This window comes from Penicillium hordei (genome assembly GCF_028827395.1).
Source record: "Penicillium hordei strain IBT 12815 chromosome Unknown utg000001l_segment0_segment0, whole genome shotgun sequence".
Classification (NCBI taxonomy): Eukaryota; Fungi; Ascomycota; class Eurotiomycetes; order Eurotiales; family Aspergillaceae; genus Penicillium; species Penicillium hordei.
Genome location: NW_026623142.1, coordinates 1,973,339 through 1,988,521, shown reverse-complemented (window position 1 = coordinate 1,988,521; position 15,183 = coordinate 1,973,339). Strand labels below are relative to the sequence as shown.

Sequence of the window (15,183 nt, the reverse complement as noted above, 5' to 3'; positions counted from 1 at the left end):
CCGACCAATGAGCGTCTCCGTTGATCACCATCACCGCGGCCCTCTCTCGTCGCATTGATTTGATTTACTCCAATTGTCCGCTTGCATTTGTCTATCTAGCAGTTCGGATCTACCCATGTTATTGAGTCAATTACTGAGCCACGCTTAGTAAAAGGGCCAGCATGGAGTCCGCCATTCGCTGGTCCCCGACCTCGTCGGCCGCTGAACAACGCTTCCTGTCAGTCGACGTCACAGGGAAATCATTTCGTCTGTGCAGGGTGACTGGCTTTGACGGCAAAAATTTACGCCATGAAGTGCTATCTACCCTGACCAACGTGCCTGGTTTTCGCGCATTTGACTGGTCTACTTCGAATGAAAACCTGATCGCCGTGGGCCAGTCATCTGGAGAGGCCACCATCCTACGGCTTGATGGGGATGCCAAGGAGTCTCTTTCATTCCCAGTCCGCAATCAACGGTACTGTAATGCAGTTGCTTTTAGTACACACGGTCTTGTGGCATCGGGCCTCGATCGCGTTCGGAACGACTTTTGCTTGAACATTTGGGATGTCAACCAACGACTCAGTCCTGCTGGCGGAAGTAAAGGATTCACTGAGCCCTTGCGGAAGCTCGCCAGCTCAGAGCCTATCACTAGCATTAAGTTCTTCCGAGACCAGCCTGACACGATCGTAACTGGTGTCAAAGGCCAATTTGTTCGGATCTATGATCTGAGAGGTTTGTCTTTCTTGGTTTTATATCTACAGGAGCATAGCTGATTTTGTAACAGAGGGACCTGGCAATCCGTCATTACAGTTTCCCACTCGATGTGTTCATAATCTGGCTATTGACTGGCTTGATGAGAACTATATTGCGTCTTGCATTCCATCAAACGAAAGCACCATCTGCGTGTGGGACCGTCGCGTTGGATCTCGACTGACATCTCCATCAGTGGGCTCTTCTGCCAGTGCCCCAGACTCAGGTCACTCGGCTTCTGCTTTGGAACTCAAGAATGTTTTCCATCCGAAGTCCTCCATCTGGAGCTTACGCTTCTCAAGGACAAACCGAGGCAATCTTTCTGCGCTATCCAGCAGCGGTCATTTCAAGAATTACGATATTGCCAAAGACTACTTGCCGGAGGAGTATCGCTCTTCGATAGACGAGACTCTTGGACAGGGATCTTACAGAAATTACCCAGAATCAGTATACACTAAACACGTCCGGGACGTTTGCGTACCTTTTGATACTCCGGCTCGTGGCTACAAAGAAAAGGACCGGGTTGTTTCATTTGATTCCCTAAATCTTAGCTTGTCTCCTCAACCAAGTGCTATCGCACTCGACGGCAATGGACAACCCCAGATCATCACCGTGCGTCCCCCCTGCGCACCAATTGATTTATCTTCGCGGAGTGTATTAGCCTATGGCATCTCATCGGGTGACTCAGATGTGCGATCGATTCACCCACTGTCTGAGCATATTTCACCCATCTCAGACCTGATCGGGAACATTAGGTCGCGCGTCTGTTTGACCTCGCAAGAGCATGAGGCAAATTCAAATGGCCAGCTGTTCGTATCAAAGAGTCTCGATTCCGAGCCTGTCCCAAGCCATGAGAACCGGGAACGCGCCATGGCTCTCGGGGTGACAGGTGTACCTCTTACTGCGAAAGAAGCGCTTACTCTATCCACAATTAATCAGTCCCGGTGCAAAGAGGGTTATCTGTTCGATGAGGCACGAAACCGAAAGGTGGCCTCTGATGATCAAGCTCTACAAGACTTCTGGGGCTGGATTGAACGTGAGTTTCTCATTTCCCTTGGGGTCACAACCACATATCTAACACATTTCTAGGTGCTCGAACCGAGTCTTCTGGGACCTCAATGGTTGTCAATGGCTTGGACCTGAATTACCTAGGTGTGAGCAATATTTGGAATAATGACATAGGTTTGTTTCTTTATTTTGTTTTAAGTCTTAAAACTGACATTAAAACAGGCCATGGATTGGAACAACGTTGTATCAGCGCCAAGAAAGACGATGCTAAAACAGTTGCGGATGCAGTAGAAACTTTGGCAATCCAGTTGAACCTCCCCGAGACAACAGGTTGTGACACGGATTTCCCCGATCATCGCCGACTCTGCCTTCGTCTCTGTGGTGCTACGCAATCTTATCGTGAGCTAGAGGAGTCAGTGAAAACTTTATCTGGCGAAGACCAGCATACTAAAGCTGCTGCGCTGGCTGTCTTCCAAGACGAGCCTAAGCTGGCTTACCTTGGGCTTCGAAGCAACAACCCCACCCAAGCTCATAAATTGCTGGCGATGGCGATCGCTGGTGCCTCCAAGGGGGACAACGACACAGACTGGGAGGAAACCTGTGCGGAAATCGCGAAGGAACTCACCGACCCATATGCTCGGGCGATCCTAGCCCTTGTGAGCAAAGGCGACTGGAATGCAGTCATTAAGGAAACCACGCTACCTCTGAAGTATCGCGTAGAGGTCGCGCTACGCTGGCTTCCAGATGACGAACTAACTGAGTATCTGAAGGAAGCCACAAGTCAAGCAATTGATCAAGGCGATATCGAAGGAGTCGTGCTCACGGGGTTGGGTCATTTGGCCATGGGTCTATTCCAATCGTATATTGGGAAATTCAATGATGTTCAAACTCCCGTACTAGCAATGAGCCATACCGTACCTCGACTTGTTAACAACCAAAAACACGTTGTCCAGTTCGAGGCCTGGCGCGAGACCTACCGACGACAAATGAACTCCTGGAAACTCCAACTCGAGCGAGCCCGATTCGACGTCGGCTCCCGTCGTTTCGCTGTAACTGCGGACGGACGCAAACTCATGCCGCCACCGCCGCAGCAAGTCAGCCTCACCTGTAACTACTGCACGAGCCCGCTCACTCAGCACGACGCTTCCTCCCAGGTCTCCCCATCTGCCAAGAATGCCGAAAATGTTCATCCCACCGCCGGGAACCCACTGGCACCCACAGTCATGTCTGGCACTGTGTGTCCGCGGTGTGGTCGACATATGCCGCGCTGCGGCGTCTGCACCTTGTGGCTGGGTTCGCCAGATCCAATGTCACGGGCCAGTATTGCTGCGGATGCTGAGGCAGGTTCTCGTAAGCCTACTGAGACTGAGGTGATGCGGCGGTTTGTGGTATTCTGTATCCATTGCAACCATGGATTCCATGCAAATCATGCCAGCGACTGGTTTAAGCGGCATAGGATCTGTCCTGTGGCAGAATGCAACTGCATCTGTGACCGATGATGGTCTTGCTGATTTGCATTGCCCCTTCTGAGCCACGGATTATATCGCCTGTCTTTCTACAATATTCTATACCCAATTGAGTCGATTTATATGAGAACAAGAATAGTCGGCCACTTATGCGGCCTTATGTCTTTTTAGATGCTCTTTTTAGATGTTCTTTAGATGTTCTTTTTATATTTCTGTTTAGGCGTATAAAGCATACCTTGTGTAAGAGACCTTTCTACATATGATCTTTAATAATGTCCACGTACTACCTATATGATTCGATTCATTAAGACAACAACCTACAGCAATAAACCAGAGCAGCATATCGAACATAAACAGTATCGCCCTCTAGATCGATTAGCTGACTTGGGTCATACCGGACGAACAATTCTGTTGGCACTGTGTCTTCTTCCTCAATGGCCCACACGGGTGAATGTTGTAAAGTGAGTATCTTGCCCTCGAAGGAAGCTTGTGTGATTCTCGCCCGTTTTCCAAGATAGCAAAAGGCTAAGCCCTAAAGATGAGTTAGATATAAGCTACATACTGCAAAATACTAGTCAGGAAAGGTACGCGTTTGTAGAGCCGCATCCGTCACTGAGCTTATAATAAATTGCCCCACCAAAATATCATTCCCCAACTCCCTCAAATTTCTCGAATGGATCACCAAAAAAACAACAAAGATAAGCGGGGACGTGGCCATGGCCAAGGCCAAAGTCGCGATGTCCAAGTCTCCAAAGCATTAAGCTTGCTTCTGCGACATGCCGCTGAGAAGGAAGGCCTGAAGATGAACGCACAGGGTTATGCGAGCGTGCCAGATGTGGTATGCAGCTTTGTTGTCTATGTTCTATAGCGTACAATATACTGACTATGCCTATGGTCTAGTTAAATTGGAGGAAACTCAAATCACTAAAAGTCACCTTCCCCGAAATTCTCCACGCTGTCGACTCCTCCGATAAAAAACGCTTCGCCCTCCTCCACATTCCATCCACACAACCCACCAAATCCACAACCCAAGCAACAACAACACCGGTAACAGACCCAGATGCAGAGCATGAAGCTCCAACTGTCGTGGGCGAAGACCAGCCTGCGACATCCGTCTTGGAATCCGCACCCGCCACGAGCGAAGCCCAACAAACAGCCACCGACCAAGCATTATCCGTGAAAGATACTGATCCGTCGAACTTTTTAATTCGCGCGACACAAGGTCACAGCATCAGGACCGTTGACGCTGCCTCTTTCCTCGAGCCGCTTTCTTTGTCCGACGAATCGAAACTACCCGATACCGTCGTCCACGGCACGTTCCACGCGACTTGGCCTGCGATCCTACAATCCGGTGGACTACGCTGTATGGGACGGAATCACATTCACTTCGCTACTGGCCCGTCATTGGAGTCGGTGCTTGCTGTTCACAATGAGGATGCCGCGCGGGGTAAATTGACCCCCGACGACTCTCGCGTTATCTCGGGTATGCGGCGCGATGCGCAGGTTTTGATTTATATCGATGTGCGCAAAGCGCTGGAGGCTGGTGTGCCATTCTGGCGCAGTGAGAACGGGGTCATTCTCAGTGAGGGCATACCTGTCGCGAAGACCGGAGAGCCTGAAAAGGGCGAGGCGCAGAAGTTCGTCTCCCTGGACTTTTTCGATGTGGTCGTGGAACGCAAGGCTGGGCTGGGTAAGCTCTGGGAGCATGGGGAGGTTCTACAAGAACTTCCGGAGACTCTTACGAAGAAAGGGAATCCCAAGGGCCGGCGATGAGTGGTGATACGACACTCTGTAGGGATTATCATATCCAGCTGAGCTTTTTGTTGTTCAGATCGACACAGACCAGCACGGGAAATACAAATGATTCTCCTTCGAACCGTCTACACATCCACTTCGGACTTGGACCTAGGTAACCCCGAAGCCTCCAGCCCTGTAGTGTTGATTATAGGGCTGAGGTGATAGGGTCCTGTCAAGCTGAAGCTGGAGTATACTTAGCGGGTTATCTTACTATAGCGCTAATTCCAGCGGCCAAGTTTGTATAAAATGTAACTTATACGTCGTATTGAAGGCGAGAAAATAATTCACCAAGCTCTCCACAGGGTTCTACCCGACTGCGGGGAAATCGGAAGCGCAACCTCTTCCGAACTCCAACCGACTTGTCACTGCGCTCTCTGCACATCCGATACCTCCAACCCCAATCATGCCATTGGCACAGATTTGCGGGGTCATCCTTGAATAAGCGTCATGTTTTTTGGTCAGATTTGGTTGGATGACAGACTGAAAAGTCCCGTCGGATCACCGGGGTATATAACAGTCTCGTAGATTTTCAATAATCGCATCTTCTCTTTTGGAATACTCTCTCCTTCTGTATTTGGTTGCACTTGGACATCTTGTATCCCAATAGACTGATTCACGCGCAACGATGGCGACGCACCGCTTCGATCCCACCTTCACGGAAAATGTCATCAACGCGATGGGTCCCAAAACCACCCCGCGCATGCGGAAGCTCATGGCCGGCCTAATAAGACACATGCACGACTATGCGCGCGAGGAGGAGCTCACCGTCGACGAGTGGATGGCCGGCGTGCAGATGCTCAATTGGGCAGGACGGATGAGCGACGACAAGCGGAATGAGGGACAGCTGGTTTGCGATGTACTGGGACTAGAATCGTAAGCCAAAGTATTGTTTGCGAGAAAAGTCAACAGCTAATGGATGTTTGTTTTCACAACAGCCTCGTCGACGAAATCACCTTCACTCTCGCCGAAGAAGCACAAGATGCACCCACAGCCACGGCCATCCTGGGCCCGTTCTTCCGTGCCGATACACCGTACCGCGAGAACGGCGAGGACATCGTCAAGACGAAACCGGCTGATGCTGAGATGACCTTCATGCACGGTCGCGTCATGGACTTCCAGACCAAGCAGCCTCTTGTCGGTGCGACGGTTGAGGTGTGGCAGGCTTCTACAAACGGGTTATATGAGCAGCAGGACCCCGAGCAGGTTGAGTTTAATCTGCGCGGCAAGTTCAAGACGGATGAGGATGGAAAGTACTCGTTTTATTGCTTGCGTCCGACGCCGTATCCCGTTCCGAACGATGGTCCTGCTGGCAAGCTTCTTGAACTGATGGATCGTCACCCTTTCCGTCCTGCTCATATTCACATTATTGTAAGTTTTTACCCTGGTATCCTTGATGTCGGGTTGTTGAGCCGGAAGCTAATATCCTGCCCAGGCTACCTATGATAACTACCGTCCTTTGACAACACAGATCTTCGACCGCAAGGGTAAGTACCTTGACAATGACTCTGTGTTTGCTGTCAAGGACTCGCTTGTTGTGGACTTCGTGCCGCGCAAGGATGATCCTCAAGCTGCCATTGAGCTCAAATACGATGTTAAACTGGTGAAGTTCGAGACTAGTACCAATGGCGCATGAGCGCGCAGCGGGATTAAAGTAACAATTTGTGATTTTCGATGTACTTAACGATAGCGGCATTAAACATAACCAAGATAACCAAACAAATTTACTGGCATATCCGTCGTTCCTTTTCTAAATATAGGCTCTTTCAAGCATTCACAGCATCCGCAAACTTGGCAATTAACCCACCTACCTCATCAGCAGCCTCAATACAATGCCAATGTCCAACCCCCTTCAATACCTCCAATGACTTCTGCTTACTGGAGACATGATCAAAGATATGCTGGCACCCCTCCATAGAAGCAGACTTATCCTCCTCGCCCGCAATAAGCAGGAAAGGCGCCTTGACAGCAGCGTAGTCCGCCGGTTTTGCGGCAGCAATAGCACGACACAGCGCCGCATAACCCTTAGGATCCTGTCCCAGGATCAACTCCCGAATGAAAGCCCTTTGAAGCGGGGTGCTGCGTGAACCGACAGCTCCAAAGGGGATGGTATTTGCCATTGGCTCGATTCCAGCTGACAGATAATTTAGCACATTTGTATGAAAATTCAAAAAGACACGCATAAAACAGAATTGATCAATCAGATAGACTAGAGTGAGGAAGAACTTACACTCAAGAACAGTCTCCGATCTCTTATTCATGACCGTCACCAGGGTATCTGACGGGTGGGTCGGCCCAATGGCTACAACGCCCTGTACGCGGCCGGGATACCGTGCGCCTAGCTCTGTCACTACGAGTCCGCCCATTGAATGGCCGACTACGACGGCCTTGGGGACATGCAGCGAGTCCAGCACGCCGATGACATCCTCTGCGATGCCAGGGATCGTGACTGTGTCATTGGTGTACGGGGAGCGGGCGGCGCCGTATGTGTCGATTGTGATACAACGGTGGAGTTTTGTAAGATGCGGGATTACTGGGTAGTAGTAGTTTTGTGAGGAGCCCAGGCCGTGGATGAAGATGAAGGTTAGGCTGGTTGGGGTCGGAGGGCCGGCGGGGTGGGAGTCGGCATAATGGAGACGGTGGTCATTTGCTTGGACGAACGGCATTGTGGATTGGGAGTCCGATGGGAATGGGCTCAATTCAAGACAATGTATGAAGGAATGGAGGAGCAAAGAAGCGGGCAGGCCTGGAGACTTATGTTGTATAAGTGTAACGTCATTCCCGATAAGATTCTGACTACAATAATAAAATATACAAGTGTACACAGTGTTCTAAATCCTCCAGCCCATTTCTGGTCATTCTGTCGGAACAGTTCAGCTCTCAGCACTTACTCCAAAATATTTGAGACTCCCGAACCGAAAGGGCTTCGTGGTGTATCCGAATTGGCCGGATATCACCCGATTGTCGGTCCGGACCCGATCCCCATAGTGCCAAGACTTCCTTAGACAATGTACGAATAGGAACTCCAAAGTTGGAAGACTTGCGACAAAATGCTGCTGAAGCGATTTACCAAGTTCAAATGAAATCATTGAGAGTGGTTTGTATTGAGTTCGTCAAAAGGGTCGCCACTTCCATGTGCAAATGCTTCTTCAATCCAATCCGCAGTCTCGTCTCGAAAGGAATCTCCAAAAGAGGACGCCAATGTGGGTCTACTGCACAGTCGATCAGACAAAGGAGGCTGTAAAAGGGATGTTTCCTTGGGTGGAGAATGGTCTTTCGTTCCAGTACTATTTGTTTGTGTAATAATAGCGGCTTCAGCTTCAAGGAAATCGGCGGGGTCGTACTGGAAAGATTCCCCGAAAGATGATTCTAACTTGGGAGGTTGCGGGTAGGGTAATTCATTAGGTATAGAGGGTTTCTTCGTTTCTTCGTCAATCGCTAGCGTGGTAGCAGCCGTCTCGGCTTTCTTCATAACTTCTTCGTCGTCGAACGCTGAGCAGTCCGAGAACTCATCATCATCCTTGAATGAAGCACTGGTCGCGGTGCCGATATCCTGGCCTTCAGGCTCTTGCAGGATGACTACATCTTGAAGCTCAGATAGGTCATTCTCCAATTCCTCATCCAAATCGTCAAAGGCATCCGATTCAGCTTCTGTATCTCCGCCCTCGCTCCCCAGATTGTCATCATGTGATTCGATATCCGTAACTGTAGGCGCAGGCTCCAGTACAGCAGGTGACTGTTGCTTTCCGGTCCCTAGGAACATTGACAGCAGTGGCTGACTCGATGGGACGCGTGCTGCATGGGGATCCGGGATGCCGCGACGCTTCCGCTCCTCACGGGCCTGCGCCTCCTGCTCAGCCTTCCGTTTCTTGTTGGCAATTCGTTTCTTTTCCTTCTCGCGTAGCTTCTTTGCTTTCTTTTCTCGCTCCTCCTCGCGATCTAGCCGTGCAATCTGGGATGCGGTGAACTGGAATCGTTGGTTGCTGCGCTGGTACCGACGTTTAACGGTCTTGGATTTCTCCAAAATGATGCGACGCGGCTCATCCGGCATAGTGGGGGCAACCGTGGCAGCGACTGCCTGCTGCTTGTACGATCATGGGGATGGAGGGCCTTGGTGGGTTGTACCAGAAAAGGTTGGAAGTGACGATGTTGTTTTTTTGGTTGGCGGTCATACGTTGTGCCGACCGCGGAAGTCAACAAATTACCGAATTGGGTACACCCTTTCAGAGGATTATTGATCTATATTCAGTGAGGTTTTTTTGGATGCTTGGAATTTGATTCCCTAATGTTATTTATACGCTAGGCTTTTGCTAATTTGGGAACGTTATTTTAGATCTTGCAGTCACGGACGGGATCCCAGCAGACGGGCTCATACGTGTTGAGCTTCAGGCTGGCCATGTCCTCATCCGACAGTGTAAAGTCGAAGACCTGCGAGTTCTCTAGAATTCGAGACTCGGTCACCGACTTGGGCAGGGGCACATATCCCTTCTGCAAACTCCAGCGGACCAAAATCTGAGCCTCGCTCTTCCCGTGCTTCTTAGCCAGGTTCTGCAGAACCGGCTCCTTCATGCGGGTCGCTTGCACGAGGGGAGAGTATGCCTCGACAACGATGTTGCGCTTCTGCAGCCACTCTGCGATATCCTCGCGTGGGCACCACGGGTGGATCTCGTACTGACCGACAGTGATTTGTCCGCCCGCTCCGCTCTTGATGTACTCTTCCAACTCCTCGAGGTGCTGAATAGAAAAGTTGGACACACCTAGTGACCGGACGTGGCCTGCCTTTTGGGCCTCCACAAGTGCGCGCCATGTGCCGAGGCGGCCCTCCTTACCGCCGTAGGGTGCGTGAATCAGCAGACTGATGGCCATAGTGTTAGTTCGCTAATCCGCGTTGCTTTCCTGAGAACAAGGAGGTCCATACAGGTCAATGTAGCCAAGGTTTGCCGCAGCGATGCTTTCCTCAATGGCCTTCTTTGCCTTTTCGTATCCCATGGATTTCGAGGGCACCTTGCTAGTATAGAAGATCTGCGAGCGATCAAGTCCAGACGCGCGGATGGCGGCGGCACTTTCCAGTTCATTTCCGTAGACCTTGGCGCTGTCGACCTGTAATGGGATGGTTAAAATCCGGAACAATTGCTACTGGAGTCCTACAGTTGCTTACATGGCGGTATCCGAGCTCAATGGCCTTGCGGGTTACTTTCTCGGTAACATCGGGGGGACTGGTCAAGAATCAGTCAACATAATCTGTCCGCGGGCATTTGATACAACGATAATCATACGTTTGGTAAACCTAATTCCCAGGATAAGTGTTAATCACACACATCAGAACTTCAAGGGTCAATATACTCACTCCGAACCCAACGACGGGGATCTCGTAGCCCGAGACCAACTTATAGGTAGACTGCAGCGAAAGAGGGGCCATGATGTGCGAATATTCTGATGGTTTGAAAGGAACAAGAAGGTAAATGAGGGGGGGTTAATAGATAAAGGATTGGACATCCACGGACCACGTCGGTCCAGCAATTTCCGCCCGTTTCTTGGAGCTTGACGCCATCTAAGTGGGGATATACTACATCGGGGACTAGATGTGGCTATATCAATGGCTGATCAATGCGACGTGGGGCTCATATGAGTAATTGACGGATATAAGGGACTTAGAAGGAAAAGGAAATAAGAATTGTCTTTTCAGTCTGCCCTGATAGGACAATGGAGATCGGATTGGACTTTCCCTGGAGACTTTGAAGCTTTGACGTCAACTTTGCCCCAATCTGATCTGATTAGGGTCTGGTCTTATCGATAAGGAATAACTGGTGAATATGGCGGCGCAGGGTAATTTTCATACTTGATATCATATATTTTGGAGGCCTAGAATATCAGAAAGTTGCTATTCCCTGACAACCCATCAACGACCAAAATTGATCTCTTAGAATGAGCACATCAGCAGAGCAAGTAAATATTCCTACAGGACAGCTGGGCGGTAATACAGGGCAATATTCTATAGTGGGGTTGAGTTTGGCAAGTTCAACATCGTCAATGCCCTCGGGTTAGGTTGATTTGCTCGAATATTCCCTTCTGCAGGAGCATTTCAAAGCTCTTAAAGGCTTGATCTGTTTTCATACAGCCCTGATATTCCTCCAATTTGCGCATTTCCTAGGCAACATATGACGACATCGCCATAACAATCTAACCCGCCTTCATCGCATTTTACCTTCCCAAATCCTCAGCCTATAACCGTGCAATATCACCGCAGAAATGCGTTGTATCAAGAACAAAATTGAGCACAATGGTTCTGGGGCGGTTACATTATGCCCGGACGAGCCAGAAGACATGGTATCGAAGCCCTCACTTCCCGTCTCAGCGCCTGGCAGTCATCTAATATACAATCCGATAAATCTAGTGGCATGCATACAACCTGATCCGACCAGGCGATATCCTCCGAGCCAGCGCAATTCGTCGAGTTACCACAGTTCAGGATACCGGGTCCACGAGCTCGGCTCGCGTTCATCTGAACCTCATAATTCGCGTGAAGAATCTCGACTTTGATCCGCAGAGCTCTCAGCTCCATGTATCAGGACAAATTATGAACGAAACAGCGCACACAAAAATCGGACAATTCCATACCCTCGATCTGGAGTTAAATCGCAATTTCACGTTAGAGAAAGAGGTTGGGTCAGATGGAGAAGGTGTCGGGTGGGACAGTATTGCAATTGAGTCACTCAAGGATGCTGTGGATGAGGGCGGGAAGCGCCGTGCGGAGGCTGTCGCAGTAGTGATGCAGGAAGGACTGGCTCATATCTGCTTTATTGGTCAATTCCAGACAATATTGAAGCAAAAGATCGAGATGTCCGTGCCGCGGAAACGGCAAGGAGGTGGGGATCATGATAAAGTGGGTTCCTACTATTGTCTCAGTGTGTCTTTCGACGAGGTTAAAACTTACACCGCATACTTTCAGGGAATGAACAAGTTTTTCAAAGTCACACTCGAGACCCTTCTTCGACAAATGGAGTTCAATACCAGTCTTACTTCAGGCGCCAACAACGAAGCTGTACGGCCCGTGCTTCTCGCCTCGCCCGGGTTTGTCGCCTCCGGCTTCCAAAAATACATTCAATCCGAGGCATCAACAACAACTCCTGGGCTCAAGCGACTTCTTCCCAGTCTCGTGGTTGTGCACTCCGCATCCGGTTACACGAATTCCCTATCCGAAGTTCTGCAGTCGCCCGCAGTTAAGACCATCCTGGCTGATACTAAGTATGCCCGTGAGACCAAATTGATGGACGACTTCCTAGAACAACTGCGCAAGGAGACCAACAAAGCAACCTATGGTCCCCGCGAGGTTGAGTACGCGGTTGAACAAGGTGCTGTCGGTCGAGGTGGCGGCGTGCTTATTGTTTCAAATCGCCTGTTTCGATCACAGGACATCGCTGAGCGTAAACGCTGGGTGTCGCTTGTGGATCGCGTCCGCGATGTTGAGGGTGGTGATGTGCGAATTCTCAGCTCAGATCATGAAAGTGGAAAGCGTCTGGAGGGGCTGGGTGGCATTGCTGCGCTTTTGACATTCCCTCTTATTGAGCCAGACCTTGACTCTGATGCAGAATAGACGGGCCATTCAACGGGCCATGAAGAAATAGAAAGATTTATTATAACATATGGCTAACCAAAGCATGCAATATTTAGATGAACAGCATGCCTCCCATTGAGACTTTCTCAATAAATCCAATGCAAATTTTGTCAGACCGTAAATGAATGACAAAACCAACCACCAGCCCATGAGATGTAGAAAATCTGGCGTTTGTTACGTGTTTCTCATGGTATCTATCGTCCCTGCCTCCATGGCAGCTCTCACCCAACTGTCTCTCCCCTATAGTTCCTTGAACCACCTGTCCGCGTTCGGATAATTTTCGAATATCTCTTTCCACTTATCTGCCTTCAAGGCCGCTCCATTGGGCAAGTGAAACAGGTCAACTAATGTCAATTTATCCCCGCCAAGATCTTGTCATAAACGTCGTTGTTATCCGGCCTTTTAGGGTCGTTTTCGATGGCCGAGGTTTTATCCAAGTGATAAATGATAAGTATGGCAAGTAGGAACCCTTTCATCGCGACCGAAATTAGTGCAGATGTGGGCTTGTAGGCTTTTTCTCGCAAATGTTTTCGTGTGCCAGCTTCGGTAAGATAAATTAGAGAAAGAAGTCAAGACTCGAAGGTTCGATTTAAATATTTGCCCGTGACCTAATCAAGCCAAGTGTGGGATGACCTTCCAAGGTCCGACGCCTTCGACCCTTGGAAACAGACTAGATAATAAACTAAATGGGATCTCATATTCAAATCAAGAACTCGGCTCATCAATGATCTCCTCGGTCCAGAATGAGGTACAGGACCAACAAATCAGTCACAATTAGCTTTGGGAATTCGACGCGTATACGTTTGTTCCTCGAAAACTTAATTGTCCCAAAGATACTCCAGGAGTATGTATTCATACCCACGATGAAGACACCTGCCCAGTGGTACCGCTGTTATCTTCTTTCCCCCGGATCGAGGTCCTCAGAAGGCCCAGACGAAGTGCAGTATCATCATCCATCACTTCAGCCAGGGTTGCCAACTGCGGAGGGGCATGTGAATATATAGAAGGACCGCGGGTGGCTTGATTGTTTCTGTGATCATTGTACCAAAACTGTATGCCTGCTAATCAAAAGGCGAGAATTCAAAACAATGCTAGAGTATAACTTCAGAAATGGCGCAGAGGTGTTATTCCATTGCGGTATTCAACTTTCAACCCATGTCCCCTGTCTGTATAGACAACACGTCAAAAGAACTGGTTCAAAGTCTCCGAGATGTTCATTGGTCCCCTGTCTTTCATGACTGCTCGCTTGGCAGGGCGATCTCCTCTTTCAGGTGGCTCACTCCGCTTCTTCTCCCTTGCATGTTGCTGTTTCTCGATATCAAGCTTTTGCTTCACGGGATCTCGGGTAAACAATACAATTGATTTTGAATTATAGCGAGAGCGCACAACAACCCTATCTCTTCTGCTGTGGTCGGCAGTTGGTAGTTTGAACTCCAAAATCGAGAGATTCGTGGGTAGGGATGATGGTCTTCTCGCACCCTCGACTCCGGATGTTTGGAGACTAGACTGGTACACATGAAGCAAGGCCAAGAGATTATCATCGATTGTCTTTGTAGTTCCATTGATTTCCCAAAACCAATCGAGTCTGCAGGCCGACCATCCCTTTATGGGAATGATGTTATTTGTTGGCCTATCGTAACTTTGAATCGTCTCGGTGATTATCTTACACTCGTACGCCACCACTAGCTGGAGCTCTGGCAGCTCACGTAGAGCTTCCAGTGTCGCAATTGTCATTTCGCGTTGGTGGTAAAACCTAAGAACGCGGAGGTGTTGTAGTGCTTTGGATTCAATCCAACCACGCACAAACCCATCTTGCAAGGGAATACCGTCGTTGCTGACACGAACTGGTTCCACCGGGGCGAGATTCAACGCATATGGTTCGCTGTAAACGTCCAGAGCAACCAAATTCTTGATGTTTGGTATAGTAGCCAGGTCTGTGGCAGTGCAGTAGGTAGTTGCAATCGTTAGGATTGCACGCCAGCGAAAGTCATCGCTATTAAGAATGCCCATGTAGTCTCTTAATGGCATTTTAGGACAGCCAGCATTGAGGCAGTAGTAAGGACTAACCTCATGGAATTGAACAGGATAAACACTGGTCATTATTTTCCACATGTGCATTGTCTGCTTGTTGCTGTGTAGGCGGTCAGATTTGAACAACAGAGTTTAGATCTCTGATTATGACTTACCACCTTTTGAGGGCATCCCAAAGGTATTTTGCCAAATACCAGGAGACGTATTCAAACAGCTCGGGCTTCAGCGCCGACTGGTCCTGCAGCAGTGCTTTCATTGCTGCATGCTTGAGTGATCCAGATCCTCGATCATTGGTTGTCTCCCATCCATAGGGTAAAAAGGGGATCTCGTGATACCATGTGGGACCGAGACGTACGAACCCGGGGGGCTGGTTGTCTTCAAGGATGATGGACATCACGGAACGGAATCATAGCCAGAATCAGCGCGGATTCAGTGAGCGTTGCAGTGTGGTGTTCTAGCAACATCCATGGATGAGATTATAGGGAATACTGGTCTCTTCCCAAAATCAGACACCAAATGTTGAAGTTGGACGCGTGTTTG

General features: G+C 49.4%; 8 protein-coding genes across 8 annotated transcripts; 4 read left to right on the top strand and 4 right to left on the bottom strand.

Moving 5' to 3' along the window:
- Positions 1–161: 161 nt before the first annotated feature.
- Positions 162–3,236, top strand: N7537_000744 (uncharacterized protein; the record flags this gene model as incomplete). The annotated part of the gene is made up of 4 exons (XM_056891802.1): positions 162–711; positions 764–1,765; positions 1,819–1,911; positions 1,960–3,236. 4 exons carry the CDS (start codon positions 162–164, stop codon positions 3,234–3,236), a joined length of 2,922 nt encoding a protein of 973 aa, XP_056756797.1.
- A 640-nt stretch (positions 3,237–3,876) lies between these two features.
- N7537_000743 (tRNA 2'-phosphotransferase) lies at positions 3,877–4,976 on the top strand (the record flags this gene model as incomplete). The annotated part of the gene is made up of 2 exons (XM_056891801.1): positions 3,877–4,041; positions 4,104–4,976. 2 exons carry the CDS (start codon positions 3,877–3,879, stop codon positions 4,974–4,976), a joined length of 1,038 nt encoding a protein of 345 aa, XP_056756796.1.
- Positions 4,977–5,625: 649 nt separating this feature from the next.
- Positions 5,626–6,633, top strand: N7537_000742 (intradiol ring-cleavage dioxygenase; the record flags this gene model as incomplete). Its single annotated transcript, XM_056891800.1, has 3 exons — positions 5,626–5,873; positions 5,936–6,368; positions 6,433–6,633. 3 exons carry the CDS (start codon positions 5,626–5,628, stop codon positions 6,631–6,633), a joined length of 882 nt encoding a protein of 293 aa, XP_056756795.1.
- A 130-nt stretch (positions 6,634–6,763) lies between these two features.
- N7537_000741 (alpha/beta fold hydrolase) lies at positions 6,764–7,663 on the bottom strand (the record flags this gene model as incomplete). Its single annotated transcript, XM_056891799.1, has 2 exons — positions 6,764–7,131; positions 7,228–7,663. 2 exons carry the CDS (start codon positions 7,661–7,663, stop codon positions 6,764–6,766), a joined length of 804 nt encoding a protein of 267 aa, XP_056756794.1.
- A 419-nt stretch (positions 7,664–8,082) lies between these two features.
- Positions 8,083–9,048, bottom strand: N7537_000740 (uncharacterized protein; the record flags this gene model as incomplete). Its single annotated transcript, XM_056891798.1, has 1 exon — positions 8,083–9,048. One exon carries the CDS (start codon positions 9,046–9,048, stop codon positions 8,083–8,085), a length of 966 nt encoding a protein of 321 aa, XP_056756793.1.
- Positions 9,049–9,326: 278 nt separating this feature from the next.
- N7537_000739 (aldo/keto reductase) lies at positions 9,327–10,416 on the bottom strand (the record flags this gene model as incomplete). The annotated part of the gene is made up of 5 exons (XM_056891797.1): positions 9,327–9,852; positions 9,916–10,097; positions 10,156–10,213; positions 10,274–10,284; positions 10,345–10,416. 5 exons carry the CDS (start codon positions 10,414–10,416, stop codon positions 9,327–9,329), a joined length of 849 nt encoding a protein of 282 aa, XP_056756792.1.
- Positions 10,417–11,246: 830 nt separating this feature from the next.
- On the top strand, positions 11,247–12,591 carry N7537_000738 (putative translation factor pelota; the record flags this gene model as incomplete). The annotated part of the gene is made up of 3 exons (XM_056891796.1): positions 11,247–11,324; positions 11,392–11,880; positions 11,947–12,591. The coding sequence occupies 3 exons, from the start codon at positions 11,247–11,249 to the stop codon at positions 12,589–12,591; spliced, it is 1,212 nt and encodes a 403-aa protein (XP_056756791.1).
- A 1,203-nt stretch (positions 12,592–13,794) lies between these two features.
- On the bottom strand, positions 13,795–15,037 carry N7537_000737 (uncharacterized protein; the record flags this gene model as incomplete). Its single annotated transcript, XM_056891795.1, has 2 exons — positions 13,795–14,743; positions 14,799–15,037. 2 exons carry the CDS (start codon positions 15,035–15,037, stop codon positions 13,795–13,797), a joined length of 1,188 nt encoding a protein of 395 aa, XP_056756790.1.
- Between the last annotated feature and the right edge of the window lie 146 nt (positions 15,038–15,183).